Source organism: Globicephala melas, chromosome X (assembly GCF_963455315.2).
Source record: "Globicephala melas chromosome X, mGloMel1.2, whole genome shotgun sequence".
In the NCBI taxonomy this organism is placed as follows: Eukaryota; Metazoa; Chordata; class Mammalia; order Artiodactyla; family Delphinidae; genus Globicephala; species Globicephala melas.
The window spans coordinates 16186547-16212471 of record NC_083335.1 but is presented as its reverse complement, the minus strand read 5'-3'; the positions used below and the strand labels follow the sequence as shown (position 1 = coordinate 16212471).

Here is a 25925-nt window from a genome sequence, read left to right as displayed (position 1 = left end):
AAAGATTATTTACCAATTTTTTGCAAATTCTTTTACAACCCTGGTAATAGGGATCCTTAGCTCTTCATCAAAGACAGAGAAGCTCATTTCAATATTGTAGAAGGAAACTGTAAATAAAAATAAGGAGATTAGGGCTTCCCTGGTGGCGCAGTGGTTGAGAGTCCGCCTGCTGATGCAGGGGACACGGGTTCGTGCCCCGGTCTGGGAAGATCCCACGTGCCGCGGAGCAGCTGGGCCCGCGAGCCATGGCCGCTGAGCCTGCGCGTCTGGAGCCTGTGCTCAGCAACGGGAGAGGCCACAACAGTGAGAGGCCCACGTACTGCAAAAAATAAATAAATAAATGAGAAATACCTGTACCCTTCTTTTTACCTTTCTGCCTTCAGAGAACTGGCTCCCTTGGAGAACACACATCCCATTGTGCATGCATTCTGTGATGCCACATATATTGCGGAACATACCTTTGGACTTAACAGCAATCGGTGAAGTCAAAGTTTCCATAGATAAAAAGGAAGGTGTGGAGTCAGGCCAGGTTGTCTCAAAAGAGGAAGACGTTAGTGAAGACACACTTGCTGTAGAAGGATGTGTTACTCCAGTGGATATGAGTGGAGATGGGGCTCCAGTAGCAGTGGATGTAGTGGTGGCTATATTTAGAACGGAGTCCTGTGTGGGCTTAGGAGGAACTAATGTCGGGGATGCTGATGCAGCTGGGATTCTGCTCCACGTAGATGTTGTTGTAGGGCTAGGTAGAAGCATAGCACCAATAGACCGGGTGCGGTCAATTCAACCATTCAACCATTATTAACCATTTGGGATGTAGGAGGAAAAGAAGTCTTTGGAGTAGAGAACTCGGCTTCAGTACTTTGAGGTGAAAACAGAAATGATGTCAAAGAGGGTGGAGCTGTACTGGATGGAATCCAGGGAGGGTATGAAACAGGTGCATTCACAGACGTGGCACCTTTTGTCCCGGCTGTTGAAGTATTTTCTGACAAGGAAGTCATCTTTTCTGTACTTGAAGAATGGTAAGTGGTGGCTTTTACACTTTGTGTGGGTCCAGGAGTGCTCTTAAAGCCAGTCAAAGAGGGGGAAACCTGAATATTCAAGGAAGTGTGGGGATTTTCTGAGGGAGTAGATGAAAGCACACTTTCAGGGGTGGCAATTCTGGAATAAGTATTTGTGAGAACCGTTACTTTACCACTGCTTACAGTAGACAGAGAGCTATTAGTAATCCCAGAGAATATGCCCAGAGTGGAGGCCTCATATCGTTGTGATGGTTGTCGTGTTGTTGATAGAAATGGTGAAAATGTGGTCTTTGGAATGGAAGAAATAGCTTCATGTTCTTAGAACTGAATAGAGGAGAGGCAGGCGTGCTTACGAATGTAGTCACTAGCCCAGCCATTATAGTGGTTGGAATAGTTTTCACAGAAGGAGAAGTTGGCTCTGTTGGGGAGGATAAGGATGTAGGTGTGATCCTGGAGGACACCTCGGTTATTTCTGAAGTAGTGAAAGCACAGGAAGCCACAGTGCTTTTTGAAGTAGACCCAGCATATGTCACAGGTGTGACATCCAATGCCGATGTTTGCACGGTCATAGAAGGCCCTGGGGGTAATTGAAGACAATAAGTATAGAATGATCCAGCTGTTGTGGAAGCATCAGAAGAAACAGCAGAAGGTGGAAGCGCAGAGTCATTAGCTGACATTGAGGACATCTCAGCCACAGGCCCAGAAGTGGCTACAGAAAGACTTTTCAAACAATCTGCGAGCGCTGTTTTAGAAGATTCAGTCATTAGTACCGTGGGAGTGTCAGAAACGCTTTTGGAGGTGAAGGCAGTGACACTAACTGGCCGTGGGGACCTCTGGTAGATGGGAATGGACGTTGCCATAGCGGTTTTCCCAAGAAGTGCTGTAGGTACATTTGGAACAGAAAGGGCTGTAGCGATCCTGTCAGGAGACATCATTGTAGAATTGGCATTAGATAGTCAAGCTGTGGAAAGAGACGGAGTCTCAGGGGAGGTCTGTGTGCTTTCAGAAATAGGAGAGGCAACTGAAGACACCTCGGGTTGAGTGCTAGATGAAAGCAAGTGTGAAGGAGCTGTTATTGTTTACAGGATTTGATGTCCTGGTTGTCCCAGAAGTTATGGTATCTGCAGATGAAGTATCCTGGCGGTGTGAGAACGAGTGAGTCACAGAGGTTGTGCTTACTACCTTTTTCTCAGTCCTGGGAGTATATACTGAGAGGGCACTCATGCTCTCTTTTTCAGGAGACAAAAGCGTGGTCATTGTCAGAGCTTGTGAAGGGAGAGCTGTTTCCCCAAGACTGGGAGGCGTTTCTGAAATGTGGACATCTGCTGTTGAGGTAGGTGGAGTGTGCGCGCTCCCAGAAGTGGGAGATGAAGTTGGACTCTCATTAGGTGGAGTCACAAACGGAGTCTCTGAAAGTGAATGTGTTTGGTGACTGGAAATTTTCGTGCCCTCAGCAAATCCTGTGTCTGTCATTTCCGAGGATGAAGTACTGTGGGAGTCTGAAATAAAAGGATTCTTTGATGAGGACATTTCTGTCACCTTCAGAGTTCTAGGGGTCTTTCCCAGGGAGGTGGTCATCCGCTCCTTGTCAGAAGATAAGGTAGAAATGTCAGTCACTAATAAGGTGGGGACCAGTGTGTTTACAGGATGTGTGGAACATTGAGAAATGTGACCGTAGAGTGAGGTAATAAGCTTGTTGGCGGAGGTGGGTGAGGGCATAGTGTCATCAACAATGGAAGTGTCTGTGGTGCCGGTAGCCAAGCTAACAACGTGTCCACTACCACTGAAAGTGTATGGAAAGCTGAGAGCAGGGGTAGAAGTCTCCTCCACTTGAGCTACGGGTTGGGTTGCTAATGGTGTAGACATAGTTGAGGTTACATGAGTGGAGGACACAACGGGAGTGTTGTCAGGGAGAGCTTTAGAGCAGCCAAGAGTGGGTGTGGAAGGGGTTACTGTGTCAGCTGACGGGGACAGAATGGTGGTCTCAGCCTTAGTTGCCACAGGAGTGGGAGGCCTCAGCGAGGGGACTCGAGTTTCTGCCAGAGAGGGAACCGCCGTGGGTGTCATCCTGACAGAGATCCCTGTGGCCTCTGAAGTGGTGTGGATGGAGTCTCTGTGGGAAGGCACGGTACCGCTGGTTGTGGAAGTGCTCTGATCCAATGGCGGCATCGATGCTGTGGTCACTGCAGCTGATGACAGAGTTGAGATATCTGAGGGTAGAGATGTGGAGGAAGCCCTGGCCAATGTAGAAGGCCCAGGCATGGTAACCTTAGTCTCCTCAGACAGCACCATAGAGGTGACAGCAGAGACATTAACCGGCAGTGAGAACACAAGGGTAATAGGCACAGGGGCTGCTGAGGAATGCGTGGCTATAGGCTGTGGAAACAAGGCACCAGCAGTCAAGGACATAGCCGTCCTGTCTGTAGGGATAGTGGCAAAACTCATCCTCAGTATTCTTGTGGTGGAAGCACCCAGGGGTTCAGAAAATGTCTCTGTGCTCCCACAAGTGGGAGATGGGGCTGGATTCCCCTCAGGTAGAGTCTCTGAAGTCCAATGTGCTGTGTAGATGTGGGTGGAATTAAAGATTTCTGTAGTTCCATGAGGTGAATTCTTAGGTGTGGTTTTCACCGATTTTGTAGAAAGCCAACTTTCTCTCGCTTCAGTAGTTGCAGTTGTATTATCCAATTGGGTAGTCAGCTTCTCCATATCAGGAAGTGGGGAAACAGATTCATCTGTTGCTTCCAGTATCGTTGCAAATGGAGAAACCTCGGTTGTCGCTGCTACAGTCGATTTTCCCTTAAGAAAATGGGAAGTGGTTTCTTTCCTTGTCACAGCAGTTCTGAATCTTTGTGCTGTTGCAGACTCTGCAACAGGGGCTATTGTCTCTCCAGATGCAATTGTACCATTTGTCTCTGTTTGCGTGTTCTCAGAAGCACTCTCCTCAGTAGAAAAATTTGGTTCAACATAAGCAAGGGTAGATATTCTATCTACTGGTGGAAAAACTGTCTCCCTTGGTGTTGAAAGAAGTTCATTTCCAGCTACTGTGGACATAGAGGTGGGTTTTAGTAGTAAACTGGTAAGTTTACACTCAGGCAGTTTGGTTACAGATGTGGCTCCAGAAACTGTGGAGAAATTAGCAAACCACGGAGATGTCAATTTGGATAGAACTGCTGTATATCTGTCGGTAGTAACATCAGCGGTGGTAGTGGCCTCACTCTCTGTGGATGCTTCTGGTTGGACGATAATATTAGCAGTTGTGGATGAATGCTCTGTATTAGAAGTACTCCCATGGAATGCTGATGTCAACAGGGTCTGTTCTGGTCTGGAAGTCCAAATGATCTCATTGGTGGAGGATAGATGGTTACCTTCATCAGTTACTGATGTGGGACCAGACTCAGACACCTTGGATGTGGAAGCTGATCTAGTGGAAATCAGAGAAAGCATGTTTTCACCACCGGGGGGTGTATTCTGGGTATATACTGGCCCAGTGATTGTGGGGTAAAGCATAGTTCCAGCCACTGTAGGTGCAAGTGTGATCCCAGTAGTCAAGGCTGCATGTGTAGTCTCAGCATCAATAACTGTCTGTACACTCTGAGCTCTGGTGAATGGAGAGGATGTCCTAAAAGAAAGGGCCACGGAAGAGGCCTTTTTGGCACAGAGGTAGATATTGTGCCCTCCACTCTGGGTGAAGAGACATCCTGGAAATTTGTAAATGCCGGCTCTGTTTCAACTGTTCTTAGCGCAGGTGTCATTTCAATAGACCTAGTTGAATAAACTGTAAAGGGTATTTCCATATCAGTTGTTGCCAATGTGGATGCCGTCTGATTTCTAGGAAATACAGAATCCACTGGAACAGCTGTGGAGAGGAGCACAGACTCAGGTGGCAGTGCTGATGCAGTCCCTACGTGAGTAGTTGTAGCTGAAGTCTGGTCCACCGTGGACTGAGGTACACTTCCAGCAGCTGTAGATGCAAGAAACTCCTGGCTAGGGCTTCCCTGGTGGCGCAGTGGTTGAGAGTCCGCCTGCCGATGCAGGGGACACGGGTTCGTGCCCCGGTCCGGGAAAATCCCACATGCCACGGAGCGGCTGGGCCCGTGAGCCATGGCCACTGAGCCTGCGCGTCCGGAGCCCGTGCTCCACAATGGGAGAGGCCACAACAATGAGAGGCCTGCGTACCACAAAAAAAAAAAACTCCTGGCTAGCTGTGGAGATAGGGAGTGCCCCCATACCTGTGGATTTGGGTCAAGATGTTGTAGACATGGATATCGACTCAATAGATGAGAATAAATAATTTGTCCTCCTAACAGCCGACTGAGATCCAGTCACTGAAGTTTTGAATGTAATTAACTCTTGGTAAATCCAGATGTGTACAGAAAACTAGTAGCTACTGTTGGATGAAAGGTCTCAGTAGCAATGGATTCAGCCATTTTTGTTGTCCTTGTGCTCTCTGAAGATGGGGATTTACTTATTTTCATGGAATTGGCAGTAGGGCCTATGGAGGTACTCTTGGTAGACAGAGCAATGGCTGCTGAAGTAGACGAAATGTCTGCTGCGAATGTAGCTGTCTCAGCTATGGATGTCTTTTTAAAAATTGGTGCAGTCATTGTTTCCAGAGGTGGAGATGTTGTATTGGAATACGATCTGGTTGTATAATCAGTTGCAAATAACAGGCATGCTTTTAGACTCCACGGTAGAAGAATATACCGTCTTTTGTGGTTTTAGTCCAGTAACTTGGAGTGGTGTTGTCAAATCTATTTGCTGTGAAAGAGTTGTAGTTGTTTCCTGAATTGCTATATTTTCAGAAACAACTGAAAAATTACAAAGCATGTGTCACTTTGGATTCAACTTTAGAAGTCAGAGACAATTTAAGAAACAGCTCTATAATGGTTTTTCACATTTTTAAGAGGAGATAAGTATCAGATATAAATCAAATCATGTGATTACAGCTGACCCTTGAATTATAGGGTTTGAACTGTGTGGGTCCACTTATACGCAAGTTTTTTTTCAATAGTAAATACTACAGTACTACACAATCCACGGTTGGCTGAATCCTCAGATGTGGAAGAGCGGATATGGAGAAACCACAGACACAGAGGGCCAACTATAAGTTGTAATGGGGGGACTTCACTGGTGGTCCAGTTGTTAAGTCTCTGCGCTTCCACTGCAGGGGGTGCAGGGTTCGAATTAAGATCCCACATGCCACGGGGCGCAGCCAAAACAAAAAAATTGTAACGTGATTTTCCCTGCTCTGGAGGGTTGACATTCCTAATCTCCACATTGTTCAAGGGCCAACTGTACTTGATTTTTCTTTCTTTCTTTCTTTCTTTCTCTTTCTTTCTTTCTTTCTTTCTTTCTTTCTTTCTTTCTTTCTTTCTTTCTTTCCTTCTTTTTTTATTTCTTTCTTTCCTTCCTTCCTTCCTTCTTTCTTTTTTTTTACTTGGTTTTTCTTAAGATGATTTTCTACTTTCCAAAATCTATATATGGTTCTCATAATGCCCTGGTTAAGTAACAGGTAGAAGGATATCCATTCCATCGTGTCTCCATAAAAAAATATAGGCACTCCTAAAAGAGGGGTGCATACTAGAGTAGCACACTGAGTGAGAGGATTAACTTTGGGAAATGAACCAATTTCTTGAAAGACAAGTGGTCAAACTCGCTTAAGAAGAAATAGATGACTTGAATGGTCCTATATCTATTACAGAAATTGGATTGTGTGGTTAAAATCTTCCCAAAAAAGGAGGACCAGCTTTGGATTCAAATAGATGTATTTTTAAATCCTGGCTCCCTCATTTATTCATTATGTAATCATGGACTAGTTAATTAACCTCTCTGTGTTTCAATTTCCTCCTCTGTAATGTGAGATAATAACACCGACCTTAAAAAATTGTTTTGAGAATTGAGTTAATGCATGTAAAATACTTAGCATAGCACCTGGCATATAGGAAGTGCTCAAAAAATGATTAACTGTTGTCAAATGCCTATTATTCATCTCAGTACTATAAACTGAAAATGTTTTGATCTGGGACCCCAAGATTAAAATTTCTTTAACATATGCCATTTATGTATATATATTTACCAATAATGTATACATATGTGTAATAAATTTACATTATGTACATTATAAACATACTCAAAATATGCCAAAAGAATATGATAGGGCTTCCCTGGTGGCGCAGTGGTTGAGAGTCTGCCTGCGATGCAGGGGACATGGGTTCGTGCCCTGGTCCGGGAAGACCCCACATGCCGCGGAGCAGCTGGGCCCGTGAGACATGGCCGCTGAGCCTGCGCGTCCGGAGCCTGTGCTCCACAATGGGAGAGGCCACAGCAGTGAGAGGCCCGCGTACCACACACACACAAAAAAAAGAATATGATAAAAATAAATATAAACAGAAGTTTCACAATATTTTCTTCCTGCATTCTAATGTAATGATGGGCACAGTCACACAGGAGGACGAATTAGTATGTCTATATATTCATGATCACCAACTTCAAATAAGCTTTTCACACTGCCCATCCAGCCTACCACTTTTCTCTGGTCAATTTATGCTCCTACTCTCTGCAATAATTACTGAAAACCTTCTCCATTCTCAAACTTTACCCTCACATGTTTATCAAGTAACCTTTTCCTCTTATTTCATAGGAAAAAACAAAGGAAGTCATCAGGTAGAAACTTAGCTGTGCTGCCGTCTCAGAAAGCTGACACCAACAGTCATCCCTCCTTTCCCTAAGGAGCCTTCCCCTTCCTGATTTAAAACATGTTCCAGTCTGTTGCAATAAAACATAAAAAACCCCGGGCTTCCCTGGTGGCGCAGTGGTTAAGAATCCACCTGCCAATGCAGGGGACACGGGTTCGAGCCCTGGCCCGGGAAGATTCCCACATGCCGTGGAGCAACTAAGCCGGTGTGCCACAACTACTGAGCCCATGTGCCACAACTACTGAAGCCCACGTGCCTAGAGCCCGTGCTCTGCAACAAGAGAAGCCACCACAGTGAGAAGCCTGCACACCGCAACGAAGAGTAGCCCCCGCTCGCCACAAATAGAGGAAGCCATGCACAGCAACAAAGAACAAAAGCAGCCAAAAATAAATAAATAAGATTTAAAAAAATCCACATCCTTCTGCAGGTACTGCCCTGTCACTCTGCTCCCCATCACACCCAAACTTCTTTAAAGAAAATTGATCTCTACTGGCTGTCTTCATGCTCCCCTGACCCATTCTTTAGCCCACAGTAATCTGGCTTCTGCCATCATCATTCAACTGAACAGCACTCACCAAGGCCACCAATGGCCTCCATGTAGACAGATACAATGGATACTTTTTCAGTCCTCATCTCACTTGACCTTTCAACAGCTTTTGATAATGTTGACCACTCCCTCCTTCTTAAGATACTCTTTGAGTTGACTTCTATGACATAACGCACTCTTGGTTTTTCTCCTACTTCTCTGGCCACTCCTTCTGGCTATCACCTTTGCAGACACATCCTATTTCACCTGGCCATTAAATATCAGGGTTCCCCAAGGCTTGGTCCCAGCACCTCTTTTCTTCTCACTCTATAATTTCTTTTTTTTAATTAATTAATTATTTTGGCTGCACCAGGTCTTAGTTGACACATGTGGGCTCCTTAGTTGTGGCATGCGAACTCTTAGTTGCAGCATGCATGTGGGATCTAGTTCCCCAACCAGGGATCGAACCTGGGTCCCCTGCATTGGGAGCACAGAGTCTTGCCCACTGCGCCACCAGGCAAGTCCCTCTATAGTTTCTTCACATCTGGGATTCCAACTTACACATATACACAGATGAATCTCCAAGTTATATCTCTAGATCAGATCTCTATTCTGAGCTCCACATTTACATGACTAATTGCTCACTTGACATCATCTCTTGGATATCTCATTAACACCTCAACTCAATATGCCCCAACTTGAACTCTCTCCAAACTGGGTTCTCTTTCAGTATTCCCACAGTGAATCATACATTTAATTGTGTAAGCCAAAACCCTCTCCCTCTGTCTCCTTCATTTCCTCTCACCTGCTATAGCCAATCCATAATCTTGTCCTGTGGATCTTACCTGCTGAATAGCTCTTTACTCCACCTGTTTATCCCCACCTTTATCACTTACCACTCTGACCAAGCCACCATCAGTCTCTCACCTGGACTACTACAGTAGCTTCCCAACTAGATTCTGCCTCTACTCTTGGGGCCCCTCCAATCTGTTCCATAATGCAATCAGAATGATCTTTTTGACATGCAGATTTGATCACGTGTCTCTCACACATACACACACACCTTCACATACTCAGCTCCCGTTAGTGGCCTTGTATTACTCATAGGATTAAAAAAAAATTTCTTAATAGAGCCTAAAAAAACTATGCATGGTTTGGTCTGTACCTGCCTCTCCAGCCTCAGTTTGTACTAAGTTTCTCCCTTGTTTTCTGGGCTTCAGCCCGGCAGCCTCATTTTAGTCCTGCAATACTTGGCATTATTTTCCCACCACAAGACTACTGCATGTCCTGTTGCCTCTACTTAGAACGATCTTCCCACCCTTCTTCATCTGATTAACTTCTATTCTTCCTCCAGGGTCTCGCTCATGCATCACTTTTTCAGGGAAGACTGCCTTCCTTTGCCTCCATAACTAGGTCAAACCAATCTATTCTAGGCTCTTATGACATACCTCTTATGACAACCCTCATATCTCTTCTTCATAGTACTTGTCACAGATGCAGTTTTTCATGTGTGTGTGTGCTTATTAATACCTGTCTTCCTCACTACACTTTATGGGTAGGGCCTTCATCTTTCTTTGCTCACTCACCATTACATCCCCAGTGCCTAGTACAGGGCCTGGCATGTGGTAGATGTCCAATAAATATTTGCAGGCTAACTGAACAAGTGGAAATGATGAAGGCTTGGAATGAGATGAGAGTAGTGTGGGGAACCCTAATCCTACAGCTATTGGAAAGGAAGAATTGACATGACAGTTTATGTTAGTGAAGAGGTTTAAGAGATGCAGACAGAGAAATGTCAGAGAACTTGACTTTTGCTTTTGGGCTACTTGGAGAACAGTGGTGATATTCATAGAAATAGGAAAATTGGGAGGGCAGCCTCACTCGGAAGAAAAACACCCGCTTCAGGCTCGGATAAGTGGAATTTGGAAAGATGGTGGAACATCCAGGTGAAAATGGTGCATAGTAAAATTCAACACTGAGTCATAATTTTTTACCAGTTCAAATCACCCAAAATGAAATCATGCATATTTGCCATTGGGAAATTAGCATTTTGAATTTATCTACCTGGGAAGCATAATACCTATGATGTAGGAATAATTATGGTGGTAGACAATCTACTAACTTATTTCACTGTCTCGAGCATTAAAATTACTTTTAATTTGCATATATAGAAATTCTGAGATGTGTGGGGGATATCCTTTGGGATTTTGTGGTCATTAGCAAGTAGAATGAGTGACAATCAGAAACCTGCAACTAACTGTATAGATGAGTAGACAAAAGTTCACACATTTATAAAAAAAAAACTCAAAGTGATATAAGAAGTACTTTTTTACTTAATTTTACAGCATTGTTTCAATTATCAGAGATTCACATCCTATTAGGCAGTATCAAGAAACCGGTACATTTCAGCAGCACAATATTTATTTCAAGCTTCTGCATTCAAATTTTTCCATAACTGCAAGTAAAAAGAGAATTGTCAGGATCTTGGTTCCCATTTTTGCAGATGGCTTTACCACAGCCAACTGGCTTAGCAAACCTGTTACAGTGTCACTTATATCACATTTGAGGAGTGTGGCATCCCAGGGCCTGAATCACTCCCTATGAATGCACTAATTGTTGAGAGAAGATTTCACAATTCCCATTCCTTTACAAATGATTAATGATTGAGCTGCGTTAACTTTCTAGGAAGACAATAAAACACTACATAACACAAAAGCTTAAGTAATCTTCTTTGTTCCAGCATTCAAATAGCACTGTTAGAGAAATCCATAACAAGTAAACTCTTTTAGAACACGGAGGATGGGAGTTAGGCATGATATTTTTATCTGGAGAGGGCTGAGCTATAGATGTTAATTGTTATTGACACTTCCTGTAAGCATCTCAAAAAGAAGCATAAGACTGAGAAAAAGAAAAACAAATGAGTTGAACAAAATTGCCAAACAGGTGGCATTTTAAGTACCAGATATCTCCTAGGAATGAATGCAACTTTCATTTTAACTTAAAACCTGGATTTGTATAATTCAGCAAACCTCCCATTGAATCTTTCAGATGAAAGTGTTTTTTTTCCAGAGACGTTACTGTCTCAAGGTTTTTCCTCTAAAGTCTTTATTAATAAAAACTCAAATCTTCCTTAATTAAATCACAGAATTTTAGCACTGTGTTGGAAATTGTATTCAATCCCCTCATTTAGAGATTAGGCCCAGAGAGGTTCAGTGTTGAGATGAGATTTCCACCGGTGACATATGTAGAGAAGAAATAAGACAGTGTGTGCTAGTGCTTCAATTATCCAGTACCCATAAGTGCATGCCCTCAATTTACACAGAATCATCACAAACCCTGGAGAAAGAAGAGACTCTACCTAAAAAAATCAAGAATTACCAAATTTAGATAATAAAAGTCAAGTTCTGCAAATGCTGAACTGCTCAAGAGAAAGCTATCACCTAAAATAGTCAGACACAAACTTTAGAAGAGAGAATCACAGTGCTAAAGCAAAACATGAAGGCACCCTTGCAAGCCTAGGCATTGAAACCCATGTGGATCCCAATTACAGCCATGCCCTGAAACAATATTCCTTAAATAATCACTCATATCCCAAATAGAGGTAATCCAATCAAATGTCAGTAGCTTTTTAACCAGGATCCATAGGGATTAAAGATCCATGGAGGCAACCTAAGTGTCCATCAACAGATGAAGGGATAAAGAAGATGTGGCACGTATATACAATGGAATATTACTCAGCCATAAAAAGAAACGAAATTGAGTTATTTGTAGTGAGGTGGATAGACCTAGAGTCTGTCATACAGAGTGAAGTAAGTCAGAAAGAGAGAGACAAATACCGTATGCTAACACATATATATGGAGCCTAAGAAAAAAAAAAGGTCATGAAGAACCTAGGGGTAAGATGGGAATAAAGACACAGACCTACTAGAGAATGAACTTGAGGACATGGGGAGGGGGAAGGGTAAGCTGTGACAAAGTGAGAGAGTGGCATGGACATATATACACTACCAAATGTAAAATAGCTAGCTAGTGGGAAGCAGCCGCATAGCACAGGCAGATCAGCTTGGTGCTTTGTGACCACCTAGAGGGGTGGGATAGGGATGGTGGGAGGGAGGGAGATGCAAGAGGGAAGAGATATGGGAACATATGTATATGTATAACTGATTCACTTTGTTATAAAGCAGAAACTAACACACCATTGCAAAACCATTATACTCCAATAAAGATGTTAAAAAAAAAAGGCATTGCAGATTATGTGATTGTCCATGTAGAAAATCTCAAGGAACCTAAAAAAACCTAAAACACAAAAAATCTCCTGGGACTTAAAAGTGAGTTCAGTAAGGTTGGAGGATACAAATTAACACCAAGCAAAGAGTTCTTAGACTTGATGCCAAAAGCATGATCCACAAAAAGAAAAATCAATAAATTGTACTTCACCCAAACTAAAAGCTTTTGCTTGGTGAAAGTCCACGTGAAAAGGATAAAAGAGTAATCTACAGATTAGGAGAAAATATTTGCAAAGCATATATCCAACAAAGGACTAGAATATATAAAGAACTCTCAAGACTCCACATTAAAAATAAAAAATCCAATGAAAAAATGTGCAATGAATTAGGAGTTTGGGATTAACATACACACACTACTATATATAAAACAGGCAAACAACAAAGACCTACTGTATAGCACAGTGAACTATACTCAATATCTTGTAATAACCTATAATAGAAAAGAATCTGAAAAAGAATATATACATGTATAACTGAATCACTTTGCTGTACACTTGCAACTAACACATCATAGTAAATTAACTATACTTCAATAAAAAAGAGAGAAAAATCGGTAAAAGACATGAATAGTTCACTGAAGAGGTTATACAGATGGCAAATAATCACAGGAAAAGATATTCAACATCATTAGGCATCAGGGAAATGCAAATTAAAACCACAATGAAGGGCTTCCCTGGTGGCGCAGTGGTTGAGGGTCCGCCTGCCGATGCAGGGGACACGGGTTCGTGCCCCGGTCTGGGAAGATCCCACATGCCGCGGAGTGGCTGGGCCCGTGAGCCATGGCCGCTGAGCCTGCGCGTCCGGAGCCTGTGCTCCGCAACGGGAGAGGTCACAACAGTGAGAGGCCCATCTACCGAAAAAAAAAAAAAAAAAAAACACAATGAAAATCACTACACACTTACCAGGATGCGTAACATTGAAAAATAGTGACAACACCCAATGCTGGCAAGGATGCAGAGAAACTGGACCACTCATACTTTGCTGGTGGAACAGAATATGACACAACCACTTTGGAAAACAATCTGACAGTTTTATATAAAACTAAATGTGCAACTACCATAATGCCCAGCCATTACACTTTTGGGCATTTATCCCAGAGAAATGAAAACTTATTCTCACACAGAAACCTGTACAGAAATGTTCATAGCAGGCTTTTTTTTTTGTAATAGGCAAAAATTAGAATCAGCCCAGATGCCTTTTAAGAGGTGAATGGCTAGACAAACAGTGATATATCCATGCCATAGAATCCTATTCTACAATGGAAAGAAACAAACTATGGATACATACAACAACCTGGATGACTCTCCAGAGAATGATGCTAAGTGGAAAAAAAAGCCAATCCTTAAAGGTTACATATTTCATGACTCCATTTATTAACGTTTTTTAAATGACAAAATTTTACAAACAGGGGACAGATTAGTTGTAGTTGTCAAGGGTTAGGGATGTGGGAAGCAGAAGTGGGGGAAAAGGGAAGGAGGGAGGTGGGCGTGTTTATAACAGGGCAACACCATGGATGGTTGCAGTGTTGAAACCATTCAGTATCTTTTTTTTTTTTTTTTTGCGGTACGCGGGCCTCTCACTGTTGTGGCCTCTCCCGTTGCGGAGCACAGGCTCTGGACGCACAGGCTCAGCGGCCATGGCTCACGGGCCCAGCCGCTCCGCGGCATGTGGGATCCTCCCGGACCGGGGCACGAACCCGCGTCCCCTGCATCAGCAGGCGGACCCCCAACCACTGCGCCACCAGGGAAGCCCCCATTCAGTATCTTGACTGTGGTGGTGGACACGTAAACCTACACAGGTGATCAAACTGTATAGAACTCAATACACACACACACACACACACACACACACGCAAATGAGTACAAGTAAAACTAGAGAAATCTGAATAAGATCAGTGGGTTGTATCCATGTCAATATTCTGGTTGCTATACCATAGTTTTGCAAAATGGTACAATTGGGGAAAACTGGGCAAAGTGTACAAGAGATCTTCAGCTGCATGTGAATCTACAGTTATCTCAATAAAAATTCAAGTTAAAAGAAGCAAATGCAAAAGCCCACACCGTGCAGGTAGTTGAATGATAACTGAATGTCCATTTGTACTGCAGGGACCACAGAAGCCACGGAGTCTGGCCTCCATCTTTGAAGGGCTTACAAACATGTTTTGCCGCATTCATCTTGTTCCCATTTGTGAACAAGTGATCACTTGCACAAGTGATCTGCATGAGCTTTGCTGTCTCTGTATTTTAAAGCGGTGATAATCCATGCTAATTCGCAGGGGCCTGTGGGCTTAATTGCCATTTGCTCCTTCACTTTAGACCAAATTGTATTATTGTAATCATTGGGAGCTGGAGAACAGAGGTATAGAGTAGCTGCATATTTATGAGGCATTTTGTTGCGGATGTACCTGCCAACAGAATATTAAGTAGAACATTTGCTAAGGTACCGAATTCTGCTTGTGATTTGGGTATATCACCTCATATTAAATCTTTGCGTTTTTTGAGCCCACATTTTGCATCTGATTTTTCTTTCAATCACGACCTCTGGAAATATAATTCAGAGCGTGTTTATTAGATTTGTGAGAGATAATGGTGACCAGAAACTGTCACAGACACATCTGCCTGTGGGGTAGAAAAAATATGAAATGAGCATCTTTAACATGATGAGAAAAAAAAATTGTTTTCAAAATGTTGTCTGTATTCAGTTTCCAGGCAAGGACATGAAAAATGAATCCTGCAATAGAGAGAGAGACAGGCTAGAAGCTTCCATCTCTGAATCCATAGGCGAATGTCACCCTGTGCAGGAGACTACAAATTAGGAGGTTTGAATGAACTACAAACAGCTCTTGCTTATCTTTCGTGATGAAAAATGAGGATAGCACAGAGAACTGATGTACAGGGGCAAAACCAAATTGCCTTTTAGCTAGAAGAGCCCATCACAATGAAACCTTTCCTATCAGAGCTGATAACTGGATAGAAGGCTTAATAGTGGGCCAAAGGCCTTAGAAAGTACATAAACTATATAGTCAATCTCTGCATATTTTAAGAATGGTTAGTTCATAAAGTAATTCAAAGCAGCTGGAGCATTAGATTAATTAATAAATCTTAGTAAATCAATAGCTACACACACACAGGGACCCTATGTTTTGATACAGGGTAGATTTTGCAGAATGGACTCAATTCATGTTACTTCATTCTTTCCCAAGAAGGGATTTCTCAAATGCATTAACTAAGAGTGATTTAATCTACATACCTTTAGGAAGTCAGAACAAATCCTTTGTTGGATCATGTGTCTGAGCTGAGATTAGGAAATTACTCTCAATTTACCTAGAGAGGAATTTTAGCTTCTCATCAGTCCCTAATGATCACATCAAGAAATTCCAGTCACCATCCATACCTTTTAAAAATACATTAGATTTTTGTCACAGCTAAAACCTGGATACAACTTAAAAGTCCTTCAAAGAAAGATCATTGAATAAATTATAGCATAGCTCTATCATAACCCCTACACCAAAAATAGTCAGGTAGGTCTATACTTTCTGATATGGAAATATCTGCAAAATATACTATCGAATGCAAAAAAAAGATACAGAGGACTATGCTTATGATGATGATCCCAACTGAGAAAAAGAAAAACAAAGAATATTTACACACAAACCCAAGTTTTAAATTGTTTCTGCAAGGATATATAAAAACTTTTTAATCATTACTTTTAGAGAGAAGCACTTGGGGTAAGGGGATTGAAGAGAAAGGAGACTTTTAATTTATATCTTTATGCATTGTTTGAATTTTAACCATGCATGTCTATTACTTTTACTGTAAAAACTAAATCAATTTTAATGAATAGTTAACTTAATAAAATAACTAGCAAAAAAGGTAAACCAACTTAAATTGTAAAAGCTTATATCCTTTTCTCTTAAAATTGTACATTTGATAATGTGTCCTATGAAATTACAAGCCCATGTATACGGAGATGTGTGTACAAGAAAATTCATTGTAGCATTACTTGTAACTGCAAAAATTTGGAAGCAATTTAAATGCTCAACCGTGGTGAGTTAGTTCAATAAATTATAGTACATCTATAAATGGATATATGAAGCCCCAAAATGGATGAGCTGGTTATAAACCTACTGATGTGTCCATGATAATATTAAGTTAAAATAAATCAAATTGTAAACCTATATGTACATATGCATATATTATTTTTATTTTTTTAACTATACACATCCATACACACCCATGCATACACACACACATTATAAATCCATAGGAAAAAAAATTCTAAAAAAAAAATAGACACCTCTGTGGAGAGGACGCAGGGTAGGTTTTACTTTATGCTTCACGTATTTTTGCATTGTTTGAGTTTGTTTTATTCACAATCATTTATTGCATTTGTAACTTTTTTAATAAAGAAAAAAGGCTTAAAAACTACTCCAAAACTAAATTACTAATGACTAGCACCTTTGCCATGATTATTATTTATCACTGCACTGTTTAAATACTCCTGAGACATCTCCAACTACAGTGAATACTTGTTTACTAAACTCAGGTAGCATTCATGGTTTTCAGCAAAGTTTCCCCCAAAGGCTTGTTCTCATGAATATATAGATATACACATATATAGTTTATGTGTAAATAGATTTATTGAGAATTGTAACCTAGCCATGTGTTCATTAAAATTTATTTTTGAAAGGTCATAATCCTTCTATGGACCATAAATAGCAATTTATTAGGCAAAAGCTGAAGCTAGACATGTAGTAACCACTCCTATCTATTCAGATAACTGCCTTCATTTTCCCCAGATGTCAGACAGCAAGATGGAGGTAGAAGAAATTCTATGGTGTTACAGCTCCTTCAGGGGTGAACAGGCAGCGACCATAGCTGGTAGCTTAATTTCCCCAGGTGGATTAACAACACCAGCAATTCTCTTCAAAGGAAGCTTCTAAGAGAGTGGCTCATGACCGTTTTGGGGCCACAGACTCCTTCGAGGCAGTCCTGCAAGGTGTGTGGGGTGAAAAGAATGGGCTTTGCAACAGGACAGATCTTTGTGCAAATCCCAGCTCCTCTACTGATTTGATGGGTGACTTTAAGCAATTTATTTAAGCTCTCAGGGGCTTTCTTTCTTCATCCATAATGTGCCTGACACACGGCAAGGACCTAGTAAAAGGCAGCGATTATATTATTTTAGAATATGATGAAGACTATAGACTGTCCTCAGGAGGAAAAAATTCATCTTGCATTTTTAGAATGGTGCGTACCATCTCAAGGGCTTTGCTCACCTGTCAAGGCCATTCTGGACCTCAGGTTAGGAAACCCTGTCTAAGGTTTGGAAAGAACATTTGAAGGAACCTGAATAGTAGAAATAACATTTTCTACTCCTTTTACTGATTGTCATTTTAGGTTATGTTTTCTTTGGCTTGTTTGTTGTATTGGATTATTTGTATATTATGCCCACCAAGACTTAATCAGACCAAGAGGATAGATTGTACATTAAAAAGTGTACAAAAGAGCGAAATAAATGAGGGTCATCTAACACTTTATCACTTCAGTTAGATTTAGTCATTTACCAGCAAAGTGGTATGAAAGGCCATGGCAATTCACTGGCCAGATTAGGATTTAATAGAGCCATACTTCTGGTTCCTTCCATCAATGATAAAGTTACTTTAAACTGCTTTGAGTGAGCTGTTCAGGCTTAACCTACTAGCTCGCTTTTGTAATCAGAGCCAGCTAGGACTTTTCTCTTTCATTTTCAAGCCTTCAGAAAGGAGAAAAACCAAATGCCTTCAGGTAGTAGCTCAAAGGAATGGCTTTCCTGTTCCTCTGCATTAGTCTGAGCTCAAAGAAACACAGAAACCCTCTGCCATTAACTCAAACAGCATCCAGACCGTTGGTGAAAACCTATCTCCATAGTCTGCAGGAGTCCTATTAGGCATGGATCTAGCCCCCCTTCCCTCGCTACCCCCTCCCAAATCCATAAGAACAGTAAATACTATTCCTCTAAGAATAAGTGAACATTTCAGGAAATGAGAAAAAATTCTATCTTGATGCTGTTATCAGTGACTTTACCCATGCTTCAGGACTGCAGCTGTTGACAATGGAGAAGATTGGATTTGACGGGAGAGTGGGGTTGGACAGAGAAAAACAACCTTATATTTCCTCCTAAAAACTGGAAAGAAGGAAGGAAATACATGTGTAATTCCAAAAACCCAGTTTTCTTACAAGAATTCCATCTAACAGTTCTCCCACAACGTCATTGCTCTCAAAAGAAAAATGAATTGGTTTATCAATATCATTCCCCACTAAAAGGGACTGGGGCTCTTTGGTAAAATGGCTGATTCTTGGGCTGAGTGGGAAGACTACAAGATGAGCCTGTAACATCTTGTTGTGCTAGAAAGTACGGAAGTGCTTGAAAAATAATGGGAATGTGTCAAAAGGACACAAGAGCCAGACTGAAGGACTCCCACTGGCCAAATCTGGGCCAATTTGAGCAATAAAATAAATGACAGCAACAGATTGTAACCCATTGAATAAACTAAGAGTCCATGAATTCATGCTGATATAAACATATAAACAACTGAAGGAATAAATAAGTAAATGTAGAAGAGAACACTCTCCCTCACAATAGAATACTAACTAATAAATGTAGAAAAATGATGGAGTTCTAAAAATCGTCATTTGGCAATCATCATAGTAATAAGTGATTGAGGCAAGAATCGTCGATAGATATAAAACTACTGGGTGAAAGTTTGATAAGAACAGGATATTGATATAGCCTCCTAATATCTCTCAGGAAATTACTCACTTATAATGGAAAAAGAGTAACTTTGCAGTGGAGAAATCTAACTATCATCATTAGCATCAAGTGATCAAAGTTACCGTCACCAGTATTGAGACAAATTGGCATCATGAAAGACAGGGAAAAACTAAGGGTCTGTTCCAGATTAGAATCTAGAGAGACACCATAACTAAAGGCAATGTATGATCCTGAATTGGATCCTGGACCAAGTAAAATATAACTATAAGAGAAATGATTAGTACAATTGGCTAAATTTGAATATGGACTATGAATTAGATATTAGTACCATATCAATGTTAAATTTCCTGATTTTGACAACTGTACTGTGGTTATGTAAGAGAATGTCCTTATTCTCAGGAAATTACACACTGAGATATTTAGGGGAAATGAGGCCCTATGTCTGCAACTTAATCTTAAATTATTAAGAAACAATTTGTGAGTGTGTGTGTGTATGTGTGTGTGTGTGTGAGAGAGAGGGAGAGAGAGAGAGAGAGAGAGAGTGTATGGAGTGGGGAAAGAGAAGGGGACAGAGAGAGAGGGAGAATGATAAAACATAGGAGGAAAATGTAACAGTGAAGCTGGGTAGAGAATATATAGAAAATTTTTGTCCTATTCTTGCAATTTTTCTGTAAGTTTGAAATCATATCAAAATACAAGACAAAAAGTACTATTTGCTCTACGTTAAAAAGTAGACGACAAAACTGTGGCAACCTTGGGCCCCTCTGAGGAAGACAGAGCCTGGGCCTAGGAGTGGGTTATTTATAGTAGCGAGCAGAAGAGTTCTGCACCACCACTACCCTTGCTAAGGAAGACAATTCATCAGTTTCTCACCGCAGCGCACTCTCATGTCAACGGTTGGAATGATCTTGTTGATGAGCCAAACATCTTCTTCCCAACTAACCATGTTTCCGCTCAAACGCTTCATAAACTCTTCATTTCCCAGGATGTGGTCCCAGAGTTGAAAGTAGTACAAGCTGCTGGTGAACCTAGGAACCATGCCTTTAACATGGTCGTCCACTTTCTTGCGAAAATGTCCTAGAACCAGAGTCCCATTAGGCGCCAGGTTTTGTGGCTGATCCATCATTACCAGTATCCTTTCTTTACTCAGGAAGAGCTCTAATCTGCCTTTCACACCATCCCATATCAAGCATATTGTGTGCCACTGAAATGGAGTCAGGTGGTAACGGATGTAAAAGGTCTTGCCCAAGTTGTACACAATTAGCTGCTGATGGTCTCCTGCAAGTCCAAGGTCTATGTCTCCTCTACCCAGGAGAGTAGTTTTAGTAATATAGGAGAAGGCCATCCAGTCGCTTGATCTGGCACCCACAAATCGCAGGTCAATGCGTACTGTGAATCAACTGAGTTCAGGAATGGTGTTGGTCAGGCTTACATATGTGTAGGCTCTGCCCTAAAAATCCAACATTTTTCCTTTTAGTGAAAGTGCATCTGTCCACATTTGGGGAAGGGAAAAGAGAAAACAAATGAAATTTTTTGTAACAAAAAAATCAATTTTAACATCTTTTTTAGCCATAGAGCCAAATCCAGATTATACAATACTATTATGAGTCAATACCGGTGCAAGTAAGCCAAAATAGTTGATGTACAAAAATCATCTCTATTTGACGTTAGCATGTGACTTGACTTTGGCAGAAGAGCTTCTTCCTAATTATATTTTGCCTGGGCTAATAAGAAAAGTTAGATTAGTGTTCCCAGAGCACACACCAACTGAACACTTTGAGGGGGCAGTTAGAAGTGGGGTTGGGGGGAGACCAAGGAAAAGGTAGCTTGGACTTAAAATTTGCTGCACATAATCCTCACTCATATAATCAAAAGATGACTATTTCCATCTACCTAACTGCCTTCTTATATTCACGGTGCAACAGCAGTTTATTTCTCCAATGCCTTTTCCTGAGCCAAATTACCTGATTTATTCTGTCTCTGGAGACGGCTTCTCACTGAGGCACTGACAGGGGCCTGAAGGATGGACAACGCTGAAGCTGCAGGGCTTCCGTTTGCGTTCAGGAAAGGGAGAAAGGGCGCTGCCCGGAGTGTGTCCTGATTCCTCCCTTCCATTTCCTCACTAAGGGGGCTGCAGCTTTAAGAGGCTCGAGATGGCCACGTACCTGGTTACCGCTGGCTCTGCAGTCAGGCAACCTGGGTTGGAATCCCAGCTCTGACGCTCATCAGGTGGGTCGCTTTGAGCAAGTGACTTAACCTCCAGATGCCTCACCGTTTGCTTCAGTAAAATGGGAATTCAGGGCCGCAGTGTTGCATGAATGCACAACCCAGGGCCACCACTATAGTCTACGCCAAATAACACCCCTACCTGCTGTCCTTACAAGATTGTTTGAAGATTAAGTGACATGATGTGTGCTCTCAAACGTTGCAGAAGGACATGCGCATTGGTACAGTCTTTTGGCGGGCAATTTGGCAATATCTATGAAAGTATAAACTGAGTATGCCCTTTGTTTCATAGGTAGCTATTAATGAATCATGATACTATCACCATCGCATACCTCACAACCCGGGGCACTAGGCAAATATCTGAGGCTTGCCGAACATCAACCTAATTCCACTCCCAGCATAGCCCAAGACAAAGCAAAAAGAGCTTTATGGCAGAATGGAACGTTAACCTTTCCCTGAATTAGGGGTGTAATGTTGGGACCGCCACTCTAGAACTGACAGCTGTAACAGCACACTACACAGGCTGGCAGGAAGTGACAACTTCCCTGCTTTGGGAAGATGTCCCCATATGAAAGCTTCTAGATACTCCCTAGCCCTACAGAATTCTCTCCCTCCATTCCTCCACTGAATATCTTCCAAAAGCAAATAAATACATGTCTGCCTACACATACTCGCCTGCACACACACACACACACACACACACACACACACACACACACAGAGAGAACCATACGCCAGAACTCATAGCATCCACCTGCCAGGGAGCTATTTCTGAACCATTCATGGTGGATGAGCAAGTGCTCTTTTCTGTCCTTGGCTTATGTGATTATAGTATCATCATCTTTCATGTGGCTAATAAATCAAGAGCTAATCCCACATGGCAATAATTGCTATGAAACCCAAGTCTCAATTATGGTTGGTTAACATTGCTTTTCTGTCCAGCCCTCCAAAATGACGTCAAATACAACACTTAAGAATGGTTATTATGGTGAACATAAATCTCCAGGGCTTACTTGTCCCTTAAAAGAGAATGTATCATAATTTCACATGCTCTACAAGGGCCTCTGCTCTCTGCAGTATGATAGTATAAAACCAGTTGCCAAAGGACATGAACAAGCAAGTAACTAAATCAGAAATATAAAAAGATGGGCTCTCACTATTTTTAAAACACAAGTTAGAACAACAATAAGATATCATTTTTTGCCTTTTAGGATGATAACACTTTAGATTGAGAATATCTGGTACTGACTAGCCTGTGGGGAAACAAGTCACTTTAAAACACTGCTGGTGGTCGAGTACAATTAGTACAGTCTGTCTTTTTTTTTTTGAAGGGCAATTTGCCAATATCTATGAAAATTTTAATTGTACATAATTGTGCATATGCTTTTGACCCAGCAATTCCATTTCTATCCATTTATTCTAGACAAACATACATGTGTACAAAGCTGCAAGTACAAGAATATTTATTGCAGCATTGTTTGTAATTGAGAAAAAAAGAGGAAAATCTCTATGTCTCAAGAAGTTAATTGTCACCTCTATACACTGGAATAGTAAAACAAACAAAGTAGATGTATAGAGTCATGAGAGATTTCCAAGGTTTATTATTATGTGAAATGGGAGTTACATAAGTATGGATATAGTATTATCCTATTTCAAAAATAAGAGAAAAATGTGTGTGCTGGCACACACTAGAAAAAAATCTGAAAGAATACACTCCAGATAAGAATGAGTATCTTCAGTTTTGAGATTTAGGGAGATTTTTACTTTCTATGTTATTTCAGTAATATTTGCGTTTTTTTAATAAACAATGTGTTACATTTATAATCAGAAAAATAAGGATGGATAGATGATAGGTAGATAGATAGATACATACATACATAGATACATAGGACAGATAGATAGAAACCACTTGTGGCCATCCTTAAGGTTCTGCAGACAGAGGTAAGTCTTGCTTAGATCTGAGCAGAAGTGTGGTGTAGTGGAATCCAAAAAGGCCAGATTCAAGTCTTAGTTCTGCCCCTTCCTAGCTGCGTGAACATGGGAAGTGAATGCAGGTAAAAGCATTTAAAATTTAAAAAAAAATTTTTTTCATGAAATATAGCTGATTTACAATGTTGTGTTAGTTTCGGGTGCACAGCAAAGTGATTTGGATATACATATATAATATATATACATATATAATATGTATATTCTTTTACAGATTCTTTTCCGTTATAGGTTCTTACATGATATTGAATATAGTTCCCTGTGCTATACAGTAGGTCCTTGTTGGTTATCTATTTTACATATAGTAATGTGTATATAGTAGTGTGTACATGTTAATCTCAAACTCTTAATTTATCCCTCCCCCATGTGAAAGCTTTTAAGACAGCGTCTGGCATACGGTGAGCACTATATGTATGTTAAACTCACGTCACTTCTCTGAACCTCATTCCTCCATGGTAAGATGGGCGTAATAATTACCTACCTAGTAGGGACGTTATGAAAGCTGATGCAATAACTAACAAACTGATGCAATAACTAATGTTTAGGTCACGTTTGTGAGAAAGTTGATAAACTGCGAAGCCCCGTGTAAATGTCAGCTGCCGTGTTTGCCATTGTCGTTATTAGAGGCCTCTTCTTCCACAACCTCCTCTGCGCCCTCACACATGCAAGCACGTCTGCGCTGAGCCCTTGCTGCAGCCTCCAGGCCCTGAGCAGGGCTTGGAGGAGGCTGGGCTGTGATGAGTTGGGACAGAAGCTTTGCCCTTCTGTTTGGCCAGGCAACCAGTGTTCTCTGGCGGGCCTCTCCAGGGCCCACTTCAAAAGCCACTTGTGTCTTTGCATATGATTTAACTATCCATTGCAGATGTCTGCTTGAACGCTGCCATCTGTTCCCTGGCAATTTTCAAGTTCAAATTGCATGATTGCTCCCCTGAAGCAATTGATTTGGCCATCCTCTGTGTCTCTTCGCCTCTATCCTCTGTTTCCTTTTGTTTTAAATTACATGTATTGTTTCCCCCACTTTAAAAAAAAAGAGGTGTTTTTTCCATTATAAAAGTGATACTGTACACGCTTTTTAAAAGAAAAAAATGGAAAGTATTAGAAAGTAAAAAGATGAGAACGAACTCAGCCAGAGTTCCACCACCCAGAGACAACCACCATTAACATTTTACAATATTTCTTTTGCTGTTTGGTTCTGTGCATGGGTTTTGCTTGTTTCTATGTGGCTGAGATCATATTGTATGAAAAATGTGGTACCCTGCTTTCCTCACTTAACATTATGACATAAGTGTTTTCCCTGTTGGGAAAACCTTATCATAAACCCCATTTAAACGACTATGTTACAGCCCCCAGGAGTGCAAGGCATCATTGTATTTGTATCGAGAAGATACACGTAACATAAAATTCACCATTTAAATCATTTTAAAGTGTACAATTCAGTGGCATTTAGTACATTTACGATGGTGTACAATCATCACCATCATCTAGTTCCAGAACTTTTCATCACCCCCAGAGGAAACCCTGTACCAATTAAACAGTCACTCCCCATCTGCCCCTCCCATCAGCCCCTGGAAACCACTAAGCTGCTTTTTGTCTCTGTGGATTTGCCTATTCTAGACATTTCATATAAATGAAATCATACAATGTGGCTTTTTGTGTCTGGCTTATTTCACTTAGTGTAGTGTCTTAAACGTTCAGCCATGTTGTAGCATGTGCCAGTACTTCGTTCCTTTATATGGCCGAATAATTTCCATCGTATGGGTATACCACATTTTAAACATTAATTCATCTATTAATGGATATTTGGGTTGTGTCTACCTTTTGGCTATTATGAACAGTGCTGCCACGAACATTCATGTTATTCATTTTGTTTGAACACATGTTTTCATTTCTTTTGTGTATATACCTAGGAGTGGGTCATATAGTAATTCTATGCTTAACTTATTGAGTAACAGCTGACCTGTTTTCCACAGTGGCTGCTCCATTTTACGTTCCCACTAGCAACATATGAGAGTTCCAACTTCTCTACCTCCTTGCCAACTCTTGTTGTTTTCTGGGTTTTTTAAAATTAGTATTATAACCATCCTCGAGGGTGTGAGTGACATCTCATTGTGGTTTTGATTTGCATTTCCCTAACGACTAATGACATTGAGCATCTTTTCACGTGCTTGTTGACCATTTGCATATCTTCTATTCAAGTCCTTTGCCCCCCTTTTTTTTTTTTTTTTTTTTTTTGCAGTACGCAGGCCTCTCACTGTTGTGGCCTCTCCCGTTGCGGAGCACAGGATCCAGACGCGCAGGCTCAGCGGCCATGGCTCACGGGCCCAGCTGCTCCGCGGCATGTGGGATCTTCCCGGACCGGGGCACGAACCCATGTCCCCTGCATTAGCAGGCGGACTCTCAACCACTGCACCACCAGGGAAGCCCCCTTTGCCCATTT

At 41.4% G+C, this 25925-nt stretch overlaps 1 protein-coding gene across 1 annotated transcript in view; it reads right to left on the bottom strand.

The window, feature by feature from the left end:
* The window catches only part of ADGRG4 (adhesion G protein-coupled receptor G4), a 59273-nt gene extending 38499 nt beyond the window's left edge, over nt 1-20774 (bottom strand). Inside the window, 10 exon segments of the mRNA XM_070044654.1 lie at nt 14-107; nt 459-762; nt 804-1330; nt 1333-2081; nt 2083-4675; nt 4678-5003; nt 5212-5365; nt 5368-5683; nt 5685-5827; nt 20150-20774. Coding sequence (XP_069900755.1) covers nt 14-107; nt 459-762; nt 804-1330; nt 1333-2081; nt 2083-4675; nt 4678-5003; nt 5212-5365; nt 5368-5683; nt 5685-5827; nt 20150-20774 — 5831 coding nt within the window.
* Between the last annotated feature and the right edge of the window lie 5151 nt (nt 20775-25925).